Below are 14,838 nucleotides of genomic sequence, written 5' to 3'. Positions count from 1 at the left end.
AAATTTGCACCAAATTCCAATAGTTAGAAGCTTTGTTAATTGTTAGTCAGTTCATATATTGTTAAAAGAAAAAAAAAATACCATTATTATGATTAATTTCCTCCAAAAAAATTCAAGATTTAAATGCAAAATTTCCCTTATAAAGTATAATATTCAATTGGTGTAGAGAAAAGATCCCTATTATGATTTGTCCCACTTGTAAAAGATTCTCTGCAATGTTTGACGAAGCTGCATCTTGCAAGTAGTCCAAAAGAATCTGCATCAAGTACGTCAACTCAGATAAAAAAAATCATTAGCCAATTGTAAATTCATCAGATCCAGGAAAATTGTTTCGAATACATGATCTTCTACTCTGAATCCATGTTTCGAATTCAGAACGTTTATTCTGAATTCGAGTAAGAAAAAAAACTGTTCAATTTTAGAATCTTTTAATCTGAACACGAACACGTTATAAAAATAAATGAAAAAGAAAAAAGAAAAAGAGATATTTCAAAATCTCAATAGTACATTGTCCAAAGACTTTTCTCACTTCTCTTCCTTTTTCTTTCAAGGTTTGGTCCACTTCAGCTGCTAGAGAGTTTAAAGCCATTAATTAGCAGTAGTTGTCAAGCTTTTTCCAGCCATGGCTTCTTCTGCCCTCAAGTGCCCTCCGTTTGACTTCGCGGCCGAGTACTACCGGGAGGCAGTGGGTGGCTGCGTTCGACAGAGCAGCTTCTTTAACGACAAGGCTGTTCTTGATCAAGGCATAGGTTATTCTGTTATTCTTGGTTTTGGTGCCTTTTTTGCTGTCTTCACATCTTTCCTGGTTAGCCTCCTCACTCTTCTTCTTAGAATTCTAATTGTTCGGTTAAAAAATATATTCGGATCCGGTACTTTCGATCTAAACATTTTGATTATGATATAAAAAACAATTGAAACTAAATTGTTATATATTAAAGTTAAGAGATGTTTGTTTTCATAACTTTTGTTGTGGGATGGTTTAGGTATGGCTGGAGAATCGGTACATAGGAAGTCGGCAGACGTCGGAATGGTTCAACACAGCAGGGAGGAGTGTGAAAACAGGGCTAATTGCTAGTGTGATTGTGTCTCAGGTAAATAACTCTGTAGATTCCTAAAGTTTGTGGTTTGAATTTTGGGGTGGTTTGGCTTGGCTGACAATGAATGGTTTGTTTGTTTGCTTTTGGAGTGGACATGGGCTGCTACCATTTTACAAAGCTCCAATGTTGCTTGGGAGTATGGGGTTAGTGGGCCATTTTGGTATGCCAGTGGGGCTACAATTCAGGCAAGTTTACCACCCAATTTCTAACTTATAAACCACAATTGTGTCTATTTAATATTTCAACTTTAGAATAAAAAATTATTTAAATTTAATTATGTCTCTAAACTTTGTCAAGAGATTTTGATATGACACATTAAATGATATAATAGTGTAACTAGTTGAATAAAAATATAGGTGGACAAACTAAAAAGTTCCATTTGATGATTTCAATTGTCTGCCGATTTTTACGACGTATTCTTATTTTATTGTGATTCATCTTTATACCATATTTTGTCAAACCATCATGCATCAATCCAAGCGAATACGTCGATTCAATATTTAATTATTAAAGCTCACACCAAGGATTAACTAACAAAGCGAAAGGTTGAGACATAATTAAAATTATCTAAAGTTTAAAATATTAAAAAAAAACACAATTATTTAGGCTCCGTTTGGTAAACATTTGGTTTTTTGTTTTTGTTTTTGAAAACTAAACTCATAAACACTATTTCCACCTACAAATTTCTTCATTAAAAAAAAGTAGCTTTTAAAAACTTATTTTTATTTTTGAAATTTGACTAGAATTCAACCATTGTACTTAAGAAAGATGTAAATTTTGGAAAAAAAATGGGGATGAAATAGCTCCTCCTGCTCTCCCTATCAGTCTCGTTGCTTTGCTCACTTTGGCATTTTGGCTTTGCTTCTTTCCCTATATGGGTTGCAAAGTTCCTCCGCCTTGTCCAAACGGGGCCTTAGGAATCCATTGATGACCATTTTGTTTTTAATTTTCTGTTTTAAAATTTATGTTTGTTTTCTCTTAGTTTTTCAATTGTTATTTTCACCTTTATTTGAAAAAACATTTTATTTCCTTATCAAATTCTAAAAACAAAACCAAAATTTTAAAAGCTATTTGTCCAGTTTTTAAAACTTAACTTGATGTCTTAAAAACAATAGTAGAAAGTGTATAACAAATCAAAAAAACTTATAAATTAATCGACTTTATAAGCTTAATTTTCAAAATTTAAATCGTTACCAAATAAGATCTTGAGGCCTAAATTTGATTTCTACCTATTTCTATATCTGGTTTTTCACTCCACAAAAGACCAATCTCAAGTTTCGATGATATTAAAAGAAATAATAATAATAAATAAATAAATAAATAATAAAACAAGACAAAATGATTATCAGTCAACGTTATGTTTCAAAGTTTACTGGGAAAATGAGTACATCTACAAATGATTCAGGTTCTTCTATTTGGAATAATGGCTATAGAGATCAAAAGAAAGGCCCCAAATGCCCACACCGTTTGTGAAATTGTAAGAGCTCGGTAAGTTGGGAAGTTTCATCAACATGTTGTTTTATAAAGCTTTTATTCAGCTCCTTTGGTCACAGCTCTTATTTACCAGCAACTCCGTGTGCTATTTTATCAGTTGGGGAACTCCTGCACATATAGTCTTCCTCATTTTCTGCTTCATGACAAACATCATAGTAACAGCCATGTTGCTCCTCGGCGGTTCAGCCGTGGTTAACGCGCTCACTGGAGTGAACATTTTTGCCGCAAGCTTTTTGATACCGCTCGGAGTTATTGTATATACATTGGCTGGAGGATTAAAGGCCACTTTCTTGGCTAGCTATATACATTCTGTAATAGGTAATCGTAATCCATTGTAATTTCTTGTGAAGACTCCCTAATGTTCTTCTCCCTATTGATGTTGGAATGTTTTCTTTTATGTTGCAGTTCATGTGATTCTAGTCATATTCGTGTTCCTTGTTTATGTATCAAGTAGCCAACTTGGTAGCCCGAGTGTTGTATTTGATCGTTTAATGGAGGTAGCAAGCAAGTCCAGAATATGCCAGGAACCAATTTCCCATGATGGACAATCTTGTGGCCCTGTTTCTGGGAACTTCAAAGGCTCCTATGCAACAATGTTGAGTTCAGGAGGGCTCGTTTTTGGGATTATTAATATCGTAGGAAACTTCGGTACTGTTTTTGTCGACAACGTGAGTTTTTTTCGTTTGACGGTGTTAAGTTATCTCCTTCGGGTTCCAACTTTTAAGAGGTGTAATTTTGGTCATGGTGCAAATTTCAGGGATATTGGATGAGTGCAATTGCTGCAAGGCCTTCATCAACTCATAAGGGATATTTGGTGGGAGGGTTGGTCTGGTTTGCAGTTCCATTCTCTTTAGCAACCTCACTTGGCCTTGGGGCACTTGCCCTTGATCTACCAATAACGGCAGACGAGGCTAGTCGTGGGCTCGTGCCACCTGCCACTGCTATAGCTTTGATGGGAAAAGGAGGATCTGTTCTTCTCCTTGTCATGCTTTTTATGTAAGTTAAAGAGGAAGAGAATCAATTCAAACAAACACGGACGGAAAACCAAAAACTTATCTCATTAAACTAACTATGAGTCCTTTGATTATGAACAGGGCGGTAACATCTGCTGGTTCATCTGAGTTAATAAGTGTATCATCCTTGTGCACGTACGATATCTACCGAACTTATGTAAATCCTAATGCGAGTGGAAAGAGCATCCTAAAAGTATCAAGAGCTGTTATTCTAGTGTTTGGATGTTTCATGGGGTTGCTGGCAATAGTTCTTAACAAGGCAGGAGTGTCATTGGGATGGATGTATCTTGCCATGGGAGTGTTGATTGGCTCAGCAGTTATTCCCATTGCTTTCATGCTCTTGTGGAGTAAAGCAAATTCGAAAGGAGCTATTCTCGGAACTACCATTGGATGTGTTCTTGGAGTTGTTACATGGGTCTCGGTCGCAAAGATCGAATATGGCAAGGTTAACTTGGATACTACGGGTAAAAATGCACCTATGCTTGCTGGAAATCTTGTCTCTATACTTTCAGGTGGAGTTATTCATGCCATATCTAGCCTATTGTCACCTCAAAACTATGACTGGGAGACCACAAGGGCGATTTCGACAGTTGAAAAGGACAAAGGTGATATTCCAACCGAAGAGTACACGGAAGCAAAATTGATTAAAGCAAAAGCCTGGATAATGAAATGGGGTATTGGATTTACCATAGTAATTGTTGTATTATGGCCTGTTTTCTCTCTTCCAATAGGTAAAATTCTCTGTGATGATCTTGTTCATACTTTTGAATGACACTAAAAAAGGGATAGGCTTCCCTAGACCGACTCTTCTTCCATCACTTTCTTTTTTTTCCCTATTGTGCAGGAGAGTTTAACAAGAAATACTTCACACTTTGGGCAATAATATCAATAGCATGGGGAACAATAGGGTCTGTTGTGATTATTTTCTTACCCTTGGTTGAAAGTTGGGAAACTATCCGGGACGTGACGCTAGGAATGTTTACAAATGATCGACTCATCGAAAAGGTCGACGAAATGAACCTAAAGTTGCATGCTTTAGTCATGGCTCTACCTGAAGCAGAGAGAATTTACTTACTTGAGAAGGAGAAAGCGAGGAAAAAGGGCTTGTTAGATATACATGATCATTCTCCATAGCCACCTGAAAGATGCATATATATTTAGAAATTTGATACATATCTTATACATATCTTGTAATTTCTTAGACCCTTTCAGCACAACTAAACGTTACTTGAAAGTTAGCCCATGTTTTCAAGAATGTGTTATTTCACCAGATTTCGTGTGGGCAATAGTTTGAAGTTGCTTGTTTATGTCATGAGTAGGAGCTTCGTTTGATCCTTGGCTTTGTAAACTGTCAGCCATAAATGCAACATAGCAGGAGGCTACCTAATACCTTCGTGTAAATCTGAATTTGTTGTTATGAATAAACAAAAATGATTCGATCATCCTAGTTAGTTCTTCCGATCTGTTTGGAATGACTTTTTAAGTGCTCAAAAAATGTTTTTCTTTTTCAAACACTTAAAAGTCATGCCTAGTATCATAGTTTGGTTAGAAGGTTGAGAAGATGTATTTGCAAAATATGACAGTAATAATACTTGCACATAGTTCATTGTTACACAATTTAGATAAATACGATTAAAGTACTGAACTTAAACAAGGATTATTTCAACATCATTGTCCATACAGATAATCAAGAAACTCATCAGCTACTAGCAGCTGCCTCTTGCAACTGTTTCACCTTGGTAATGTAGTCGCTCATTGCATCATCCTTGGATTTAGCTGCAAAAAAAAACAATTGATTCTCTTCATTTAAGCTCATTCTGGTGCGTTTTAGATTAGGGTGAATCTTTAATCTTAATAGAGTTAATTGCAGTAAAGAGCAAACATATTTCAATGTTATCGCAAAAATAGAAAAGATCCATTTCATAGAGTTGAATTCATTAATATCTATTCTCAAATACAGAAACACTGACGGGAAGGTTTTCCCTTAAAGAACCACCAACAAAAATAATCTGACAGGTGCTTGAACATTCAGAAAAATTACCTTCAACAGCCTTCCAGGCATCCCATTTGGCTCTGTCCCTCTGGTTGAACACTCCAGGTCGGCCTAGAAATCAATCATAAATTGAATAAACGGTTAAATAAGAGAATTTGATCACATTCCAACTATAAATAAGAAATTCCACTCAGTGAAAGAAAGAACTTACTAGTGTTCACGGGTCCAACAGTCGCCTGCTTGTATAGTCCATAGAGAATGAGTTTGTTTTCATTGCTTGTGTTCTCTGGCAAGGTCTTTGCTTTCTCAGCATACTCCTCAAACTCCTCCTGCAGAACTCAGCCTCATCAAGTTGTGATACAAACTACAAACTTTTAATTCCGTAGAACAGAGCAATTATATCATGTTCTTACAATTTTCAGCACCTATCGCATGCCCTAACATATACAGTCTCGTTATAGGGTAATAATCCATGAGCACAAGTTCAAGCAATCAGCAATCAATTTGGAAAAAAAAAAAACAAAAAGAAACAGGAATAAAATCGAGTCAGCATTCTAATAACTGCAAAATTAATTATCTACAGTCTCCGTTATCCTTGATCTGATTCAACCATTAATGAAAGTCATTAAATGGTATATTCTCGTTGGAAAACCACTTTTTCGTTGGAAAACCACTTCTGCCTTGTCATTCCACTTTTTCCGAAAAAAGGAGGAATGGCGGAGATGGCAAAGCAAAGATCACGATGCTATTTCCAACCACAGATCTAAGTTTCAATCTGACCTAATTTTGGCGTCGTCGTCGCAGTACATCCATGCAAATCAGGCCAGGAAAAACATTGAACATGCAGAGAAGGAAGCTGTATACTATAATCCTTAAAAGTAGGCAAGGAGCAATAGCAAAATTCCATAGATTTTCACGGCTGTCGATCTGGAAACTACCAGATGTCGATGTAGTTCATTCTGATGACAACACAGATAGACTCACCAAAACAGATCCGAAAAGATAAGTCCAACAAAAGACATACCAAGGAAGGCTAACAATCTAACATACAAGCAATGCGCGACTATGAAGAAATTGCTCAATTCAATGCAAAGATCATCACAAGAAAAATCCAAGAAGCAGTATCGTTCGGCATCGAATCAGGCGCTCTAAACGAAGAATTCAAGTGCTGATCGAACAAGAAAATGGCGGAAAGAGAGGGAAGGAGAGATTGGAAACTAATAGCCTAAAGAAATTGAGATTTCAGAAGATAAATGAAAGAGAAATATACCTTCAAACCCATGGTGATTCTTCTCTGTTGCTATGTTTCAAGCTCGATTACGGTTGCTAAATGCTAAATGAGAAGAACGACGAGAATGGACTTTATAAGTACACGGCTGATGGAAGTGAGCGGAATAGAACGGAAAAAATCGCCGAGTTATCTTCAAAAGAAAATAATAAACAAATAAATAAGCTATTTTTTAAAACATTATTTTAAAAAAAAAAATCATACATTTTGGATTTAGTTTCTATTAGTAATTTTGTTCCCTAGTTTTAAGATGACATTTGATCCTTGAGTTTTGAATTTTATTTTAATTTAGCTTCTAAATTCTAAAATGTTATAATTTTATTCTTGAGATTTGATTTTTGTTTCAATATGATCTCTAAGTTTCAAGATTGTATATTTTTAACCTTAATATTTCATTAAATACTCACTTCCAACAATGGAGGTTAATTTCTATTAATTAATTAAAAATAATTATGAAGTAAAATTTTACGTTTAATTTTAAGAGTGATAAAAAAATATTGAAACTTAATTAATTATATTTTCTTTAATGATTCTTAATTTATTAAAATAAATTAACATTAAAGACATAGAATAAGCATTTAGTGAATAATCGAGCTTGAAAGTATGAATCTTGAAACATAGGAACCAATTGAAGCAAAACTCAAATGTCAAAGGTAAAATTGTAACATTTTAAAACTTAAGGACTAAATTGAAATGAGACTCAAAACTTAAGAACTAAATGCGTAAGATTTTTAAACCTAGAAAACAAATAAAACTTAGACCCAAAATTTAGAGAAAAAAATATTTTCCCTAAAAAAAATTTAAATATTATTTTTTATTTTCATCCATATAATTTTAAAAGAGATTTATAAAAATTGGGTTGTTCGTAAAATATTAAAAAAAAACGGGTGGATTTAAAAACTATTTGCAAAAGGAGGACAAATTTTTTGTCCTTAATAATTTTAGTCTTTTGTGAATTTTTTTTTCACAAAAAAAAAAAAAAAGAAAAAGAAAAAAGAAAGAAACGAAATGCTTCAATGTTAGCAATCTACATATACGAAATTAACCTAATGCAAGGACATTTAATTTTCTACAACGGCGTTTCATTTCATTTTATTTTTTCAATTTGTGTAGTTCATTCTTATGGAAAAATTGAATACGTAACTTCATTTTACTTTTTTTTATTCATTTTCCTTTTTCTAATTTTTTTATGCCTTTTTGTTTTTCTCCATTCCTTTATTTTCTCTACTTTTTTTCATTTTCATTCTTTTAAAGTTTTTTTGTTTTTTTCTCTTTTTTTTTATTTAAAACTAAAAGAAAAGCAATTTTTAGAAAACTTTTCTTTATTTTTAAAACCATAATATAAATTTTGGGACAAAAGAAAACATAATTTAAAAACCATAAAATTAAAAATGAAAATGTTATATATTCAAGTTAAATAGTTATCGTTCCAAAATGTTAATTAAAAATAAATAAAGAAAGAAAATCGCCGAGTGGACGAAGGACTCGAATCCAGTGGGGTCCATAGGAGTTGGGATATTCGTATTCCTCCCGATTAGCTACGGATGGGCGCGGGATAAATACGCAACCCTTTGTGGGGTCCATTCTTTATTTATTATATTTCGATGATCTCTAAGCCTTTGCACATCCAACTGAACTTTATGATTTTGCCACGTGTCATGTCCACAACCTTAATAAATAAATTGTTGGTTAAACCACCCTAGGGATTAGAAATTCAAGCTACCTACATTTTGGTCTCAATATATCATTATATTAATTGAACTATACTCTTATTTTTTTGTCCAATTAGTTTGTATGAGCATTTTCCTATAAAAATTAAAAATAAATTTGTTTGGGTGGGAAACTCGCATGGGGACGTTGATCGCTCCTTTGATCTGATCTCGTCATTGAAGGTGACCGATGTGAAAGTTAGAGTCTAGAGTTGTTCAAAAAACTTGACAATCCAAAAAATTTTGATCAATCTAACTCAACTAATACGATTTGGGTTAGGTTAATATTTCATTCGAGTTAGGTTGAGTTGGCTTAGGGTTCAAATAAGTTAAAACTTTATAGGTTGAGTTGGTTTGTGGTTCACCAAAAATAATTTGAACTAAACTGAATTTATTTTGATATTTAAAAAAATTAAAGGTGTTTATGGGTTGGGTTGAGTTGGGTTGAAAGACCCAATCCAATTGTTGGGGTTGTAAATTTTTTCAACGCAAATGACCCTTATTAAAAAATGAACTCAACTGAACCCGACCATGAAATATTTGAGTTGGGTTGGTTTCGGTTAATCGGATCATTTATTTAAAATTTTGTTTTTAAAAGAAGTAAAACGTAAATATGTAAAAATCTAATTTAATTGTTTTCATATATTGAACTAAGATTAACAACTCAATTTCAATTTATATAGTGAAATTTTTCTAAAGTGCAAAGAAACTATTTTTAAGAGTTGTTGAAAAATAAATTATTCAAAAAATATTAGAATTAAATAAAATTAAAATCAATGTATATATAAATAATTGTATTATAAGTAATAAAAAATATATTTTAAAATTAATAATAAATTCGAGTTGGTCGGGTTATATTAAGTGAATACATAATCAACTCAACCCATAAAATTTTCATTTATTTGAACCCAACTCAACTCAAATGAATTGATAACCCAACCAAAACCGCACGAATTGGGTTGGGTTGATCGATTTTTTGGGTTATCGTGTTTTCTAACCACCCCTAAAAAAATATGTATTTTTTTTTTTTTTACATCTATTATAGTTATGTTTACATATATTTATTTTAGTTTTACTTAATTTCATGATTTTTTTAGAACAATTTTCAAATTAACATGTTATTTTCCCAACTCTTAAACAATTGATGGACCCCAATTTATTTTAGTTATTTTCACATATTGAAACAATTGTAAATATAAAAATTATGCTTAAAATATTAGTAGATATAGAAAAGTACAAAATAATTTTTATATATAGCAAAATTTAGATTCAGTTTCCAAAATCTAAGATCATATCGTCGAGGCATTCCATGAACGATTGAGTCTATCGTCGATAAACTTTGATATATTTGTAAATTAGCTATAAAAGTATTACCTATTTAAGGATGAATGGTTATTAAACCATGACATGAGTTCACGACCCATGGGACCTTTTCGATCAAGTCGTGTGGGCTTTTGCAACTTCAAGGATGGGCCTGATAGAGTTGTGTAGTTTAATATTCATGGGCCTACTTGGACGATCAAGCCCATTTCCACTTAATTTTTATTACTAATTGAAAATATATATTAGCAAAAAAAAAAAAACATTGATTTATGGGGTTGAGTCTAGTTTCTATTTGGTTTCTAGATTTTACAATGTTATACATTTAGGCCACATTTACTCCAGTGGAAGCATAATAAATCAATGGTAATGTGAAAAGTGAAACTCATTTGATTGCTTTTGGTGTTGTTTACTCATGTTGTACAGTTGTACTAACTCTGGAATCCACTTCATAAAAAAACATAAATCAATCTGACAAGCAGAGGATATTCAATTCAATTGTGTCTGAAAATTACATCGTATCATTATCATTATCGTAATGATTACCATTATTGTTATTGATTTGAAGAAAAATTTATGAACTTTGACACATTTACTATTATCGTTACCGTTTGACCTTCAGGGGTAAAGGTAATGGTGATGTTAACAATAAATGTATCAAATTTCATAATTTCAAGTGAATGTGATAAAAAGTAATCTAATTATATTTGCGATTGTGATATATTATGATTACACCAATTTTCATTCGAGATTGGTAGACCTGACCTTAGTTCATAAGTTTTGAGTTTGATTTTAACATAGTCCATAAGTATCAAATTGTTATACCTTACCTTTGAATTTTGAATTTTGTTTCAATTTTGTCAATCAATTTAACGATTTTATACTTTTAACCTCAATTTTTCACTAAAAACTCATCTTTAGTTATTAACATAAATGTGACTATATAAAATAATCATGAAGTGAAGTTTTAAATTTAATTTTAATAGTGATGAAAACTATTTTACATAATTATGCATGTAATAATGTTGTTTGGTTTGACTAGTGCTCATATAGTATTTATGGACTCGATGAATAGGGTGTTCAAGGAATTCTTAGACTCTTTTGTGATAATTTTTATTGATGATATTTTGGCTTACTCCAAGGCAGAAGCACAACACAATGAGCATCTACGAAAGGTTTTGAAAACTCCAAGGTCGAATAAGTTGTATGCTAAATCAACGTAAATATGACTATGTAAAATAATTATATAAAATAATTAATTATAATTCTTTTAGTTATTTTAAATTAATTAACCGACACTAACACTAAGATAAAAAAAAAATGAGTATTTAATGGAAATATAATGTTAAGATTGTAAATTTTAAAATGACTAAATTGAAATAAAATTCAATTGTAATTGACCAATTTGAAACTAAATTCAAAATTTAAAAGATATTTGTACACTATTTAAAATTTAAAGACCAAATGAGTAGTAGACCTAAAATCTAGAGATAAAAAGGTATTTTTCAATATTTTAATATTTTTTCCCTCTTCTTCTTTCTCCCTTGCCTTCAATCTTCTTCCTCTTGTGACTGTCAGTACCAGTGTACCTCTAGACACCACCCATCGCCGCACCTTCCGCCGCCGTTCGGATGATTTTTCTTTTCCTTTTCCTTTTTCATTTTATTTTCCCATTCTTCGTCAATTCGATTTTTCAAATGAAGAAAATTATCTATATTTGTTGAGAGACCGTTGTAAATATATCCACAAATATAATTTAATATAAAAAAAATTATAAATATGATAAAATTTAGATGATCTATAGATAGATCATATTGTAGTAAGAGTCTATTAACAATAAAAGTATATCATTAATCGACTTTGCTATATTTACAATTTTTTTAAAAAACGACACTTGATTATTATCCTAAAAATGTTAGTCATTGTAATTATTATTATTTTTTTAAGAATTTGAAGGGTAAAGGTCTGAAGATACGTTGCCATATCAAACGGAGGGAAGTCGAAACTCAATTGATGGTAGAGAGACACCGTGGTAATAAATTTAATTAAGAGATTGTTGCCAATAACATATCCAAATCAAACAAACAATTTTCAATACATCAATAATTTGACAATAATACAAATGATATGCAGACGGATAATATTCTACACAATAACAATTACAAATCTCGGAAATTGAAATGATGAACAATTGATAAGAAACTTCCACGAGAAACAAAAACGCACAACAAATCAATTTTCCAAAAACAAGAAAACTCTTCATCTCTTCAGTCCAATCATCCTAACTTCATTGAAGTACTCAACATCAAATCGACGGCGAAATCGGTAGCGGCGCCTACGATGTCTCCTCATACTCTGTTTCATAGCTATTAACTCTATAATACTTCAATTGCAAAGAAATTTGTCTCTCTAACCTCAATTGACGGCGAAAATTCTCGATAAAAATCTCCGCTCGCTGATCCACATCCTCTTCACACCTTCCATAGCTTGAATTCGGAGCACGTTCGAGTTTCTCAGCGATTTTCCTCTGATCGTCCAAGACAATCCGTATCCCAACCATCCGATCGTCGGGAAAGAATGATCTCAGCCGTAGAAAACGTCGCCGGCGAACGAGGCAGCGGCGGAAAAATGCAGTGAGTTTCGTCAGCGTCTTCTTCAAGCAGGATGCCATTGGCGATTTCTTCTCTGTGAAATGAAAAGGAAATTACAAAAAACATGAAGGAGGGAAAAGGGGAGAAGCTCAATTTCTACGACGTTCATTCGATTGTGTAAAATATAGATTTTGGAGTTTCTATCCAATTAAATTATGACACGTATGCATGAATTAAAATTATAGAAAAACTTGGAAATTCTTAGAGAAAACATGCTAATATTAATTCAAATATACTATTTCTCGTATTTTCTTTTCACACATATTTCAGTGGGTTGAGCTTGATGTTATTTAAAAATTACATTACATTAGAATATCTCCAATTAAAAATATAGTTTGAATTATTCTTCTTTTTCATCCTTACCCCCTGATATTTTGTGTGTACTTCACACTTTGAAAGGAAATTACTCCGACATCACTTGCTATTTGCTAAAATTTCTAGTATTAATGTCGTATGTTCTCTTTTCATTATATATATATATATATTCAAAGTTATATCAGTCTTCAACGACGATCCAAAACTTCAAGTGAGGAGGACACGAATGTATATAAGGTTAAAAGTTTAGCCCATGAACTTTTAGTTTTGTGTTTATATAGAATTCCTGAGTTTTGAAATGTCTAATAAGTATGAGTTTTGAATTTTGAATTCAATAGGTTCTTAAAGTATCAATTTTGCATCTCACACGTCTTTTACATATTTAAAAATGTTAAAAATTACATATAATATTATATATTAAATTTAATTTTGTAGCCATCTATAGATCTATTAAATATAAAAGTTTCAAAATTGAAGACTTAGTCCTTGTTCTACTGGGGTGTAAAGAACCCCATGCCATTAGAGCAACATGTTAACATATGTATTACAAGGGAAATAATTATATTTAATATAAACATATAAGTTTTTAATATTTAATTTTTTTTTTTAAAAAAAACAATACACATAAATGTATAATGTCACCATTTGAGGGGACAAATGCTCCCAACCCGTAATGGATCTACCCTTGTCGGCTTCCAATCTTTGTACATCCCATCAAATTATCAAATTATAGTTTGTCATGTGAAAATTTCTTTAAATATTGTAATTATTTTTTTGTGTGTACAATGAGAATGAGATGCATAGAGATATCTACATCTTGAGATATATTCAAATATTGCTATTAATCATTTAGTCTCATACAACTTTAAGAGGTAAAAGCGTAGTTTATAGCAAAGATGAGGTGATTTGTGTCCTAAAGTCTTGTAGTTAATTATTAAATAATATGTAATTGACATACAAGCAGATCATGTTCAAGTAATTACCTAAAGGGTCTATAGTATATGGATAATGTTGGGTGTCTTATCCTATTAACACAATAGATACGACCCCTTTGTAATCATTACAAGTGATGTGATCCAAATCGTCCATATGGAGACATGCGAGTGGGCGTATCTTATATAAACAGTTTGTATATGACTAGATCGCGAAATAATTAATCTCTCTTTGTAACATCAATGACTGAAGAGATTAATATTTCACAGGATTATCATATGTAACTCGATCTCAATTATGAACGAGTTATAAACTCCTGCCTATGAGGGCTCTTCCTTTCATTTTATGGACAAAAGTGGCTCGAGTCGCTGACTCAATAAGTCTACCATTTTGGAGACTTGACCTGTCATACCCTCTCCCAGGTTTACCTCTTTCACCTAAAAGGAGGCGTGAAGACAGTAAATACTACTCTTTTGTGATATTTACTGCCCGTTTTGACTTATTTTGCCCACAACTTATAAAACCAAGGAAATAACTTAACTTTAAAATTACTTATTTTGTTATTGTTGGGGTTTATGCCCTAAAGTCTTGTGTTCTATAGTTTGTAAACAATTTTGTACGAACGCTTGTGATGTATAATATATATGACATTTACTTCACTTCTTGACTTGCACATTTAGATGTTTTTATTTTACCACAAACCAATAAACTTAATATCTCTGGTTGTTTTTATGTAACTTAAGCATGTATGTAATGACATATAAGTGGATCATGTCTTAAGTGACAACAAAAATGGTCTGTAGTATATGGATATAGGAGGGAAACCTTATCCTGGTAACACTACGAACGTGGCCCGCTTTGTGGAATAGTTACAAGTGTTGTGACTTGTCACAGATGGTCTGACCCTGATCATTCGTGTAGGGGACATGCAAGCAGGGGCATCCTATACAAAGAGTTTGTATAAGACCTGACCTTGAAGTGTTAACGTATCGTCATATAACTCCGTTCATGACAGAGACTTCATT

The 14,838-nt window shown here is 32.3% G+C and overlaps 2 protein-coding genes across 3 annotated transcripts; one reads left to right on the top strand and one right to left on the bottom strand.

Moving 5' to 3' along the window:
- The first annotated feature begins 267 nt into the window (after nucleotides 1–267).
- On the top strand, nucleotides 268–5,043 carry LOC120069003 (urea-proton symporter DUR3). 2 transcript variants are annotated; one of them, XM_039020655.1, is made up of 10 exons: nucleotides 268–395; nucleotides 552–805; nucleotides 984–1,091; nucleotides 1,187–1,282; nucleotides 2,503–2,585; nucleotides 2,689–2,909; nucleotides 2,997–3,259; nucleotides 3,349–3,587; nucleotides 3,686–4,335; nucleotides 4,449–5,043. In XM_039020655.1, exons 2-10 carry the CDS (start codon nucleotides 623–625, stop codon nucleotides 4,736–4,738), a joined length of 2,133 nt encoding a protein of 710 aa, XP_038876583.1. In that variant the 5' UTR covers nucleotides 268–395; nucleotides 552–622; the 3' UTR covers nucleotides 4,739–5,043. The 2 variants fall into 2 exon arrangements, with proteins under 2 accessions (XP_038876583.1, XP_038876584.1); XM_039020656.1 differs by lacking the exon at nucleotides 268–395 and having other exon boundaries at nucleotides 494–805.
- A 125-nt stretch (nucleotides 5,044–5,168) lies between these two features.
- LOC120069004 (acyl-CoA-binding protein) lies at nucleotides 5,169–7,011 on the bottom strand. The gene is made up of 4 exons (XM_039020657.1): nucleotides 6,868–7,011; nucleotides 5,809–5,926; nucleotides 5,646–5,708; nucleotides 5,169–5,380 (listed from the first exon to the last, which is right to left on the bottom strand). Exons 1-4 carry the CDS (start codon nucleotides 6,877–6,879, stop codon nucleotides 5,304–5,306), a joined length of 270 nt encoding a protein of 89 aa, XP_038876585.1. The 5' UTR covers nucleotides 6,880–7,011; the 3' UTR covers nucleotides 5,169–5,303.
- Nucleotides 7,012–14,838: the final 7,827 nt, after the last annotated feature.

The sequence above is a fragment of the Benincasa hispida genome, unplaced genomic scaffold (assembly GCF_009727055.1).
Source record: "Benincasa hispida cultivar B227 unplaced genomic scaffold, ASM972705v1 Contig179, whole genome shotgun sequence".
In the NCBI taxonomy this organism is placed as follows: Eukaryota; Viridiplantae; Streptophyta; class Magnoliopsida; order Cucurbitales; family Cucurbitaceae; genus Benincasa; species Benincasa hispida.
The sequence above is the reverse complement of the archived record's forward strand: the minus strand, read 5'-3'. Positions and strand labels throughout refer to the sequence as shown.

Coding starts and splice junctions, on each gene's coding strand:
- LOC120069003 (XM_039020655.1), top strand. CDS start 623: ATGGCTTCTTCTGCCCTCAAGTGCCCTCCGTTTGACTTCGCGGCCGAG. Junction 806..983: donor CTGTCTTCACATCTTTCCTG/GTTAGCCTCCTC, acceptor GGGATGGTTTAG/GTATGGCTGGAGAATCGGTA. Junction 4,336..4,448: donor TGTTTTCTCTCTTCCAATAG/GTAAAATTCTCT, acceptor CCTATTGTGCAG/GAGAGTTTAACAAGAAATAC.
- LOC120069004 (XM_039020657.1), bottom strand. Junction 5,709..5,808: donor TGTTGGACCCGTGAACACTA/GTAAGTTCTTTC, acceptor ATTGATTTCTAG/GCCGACCTGGAGTGTTCAAC. Junction 5,381..5,645: donor TGCCTGGAAGGCTGTTGAAG/GTAATTTTTCTG, acceptor TTTTTTTTGCAG/CTAAATCCAAGGATGATGCA.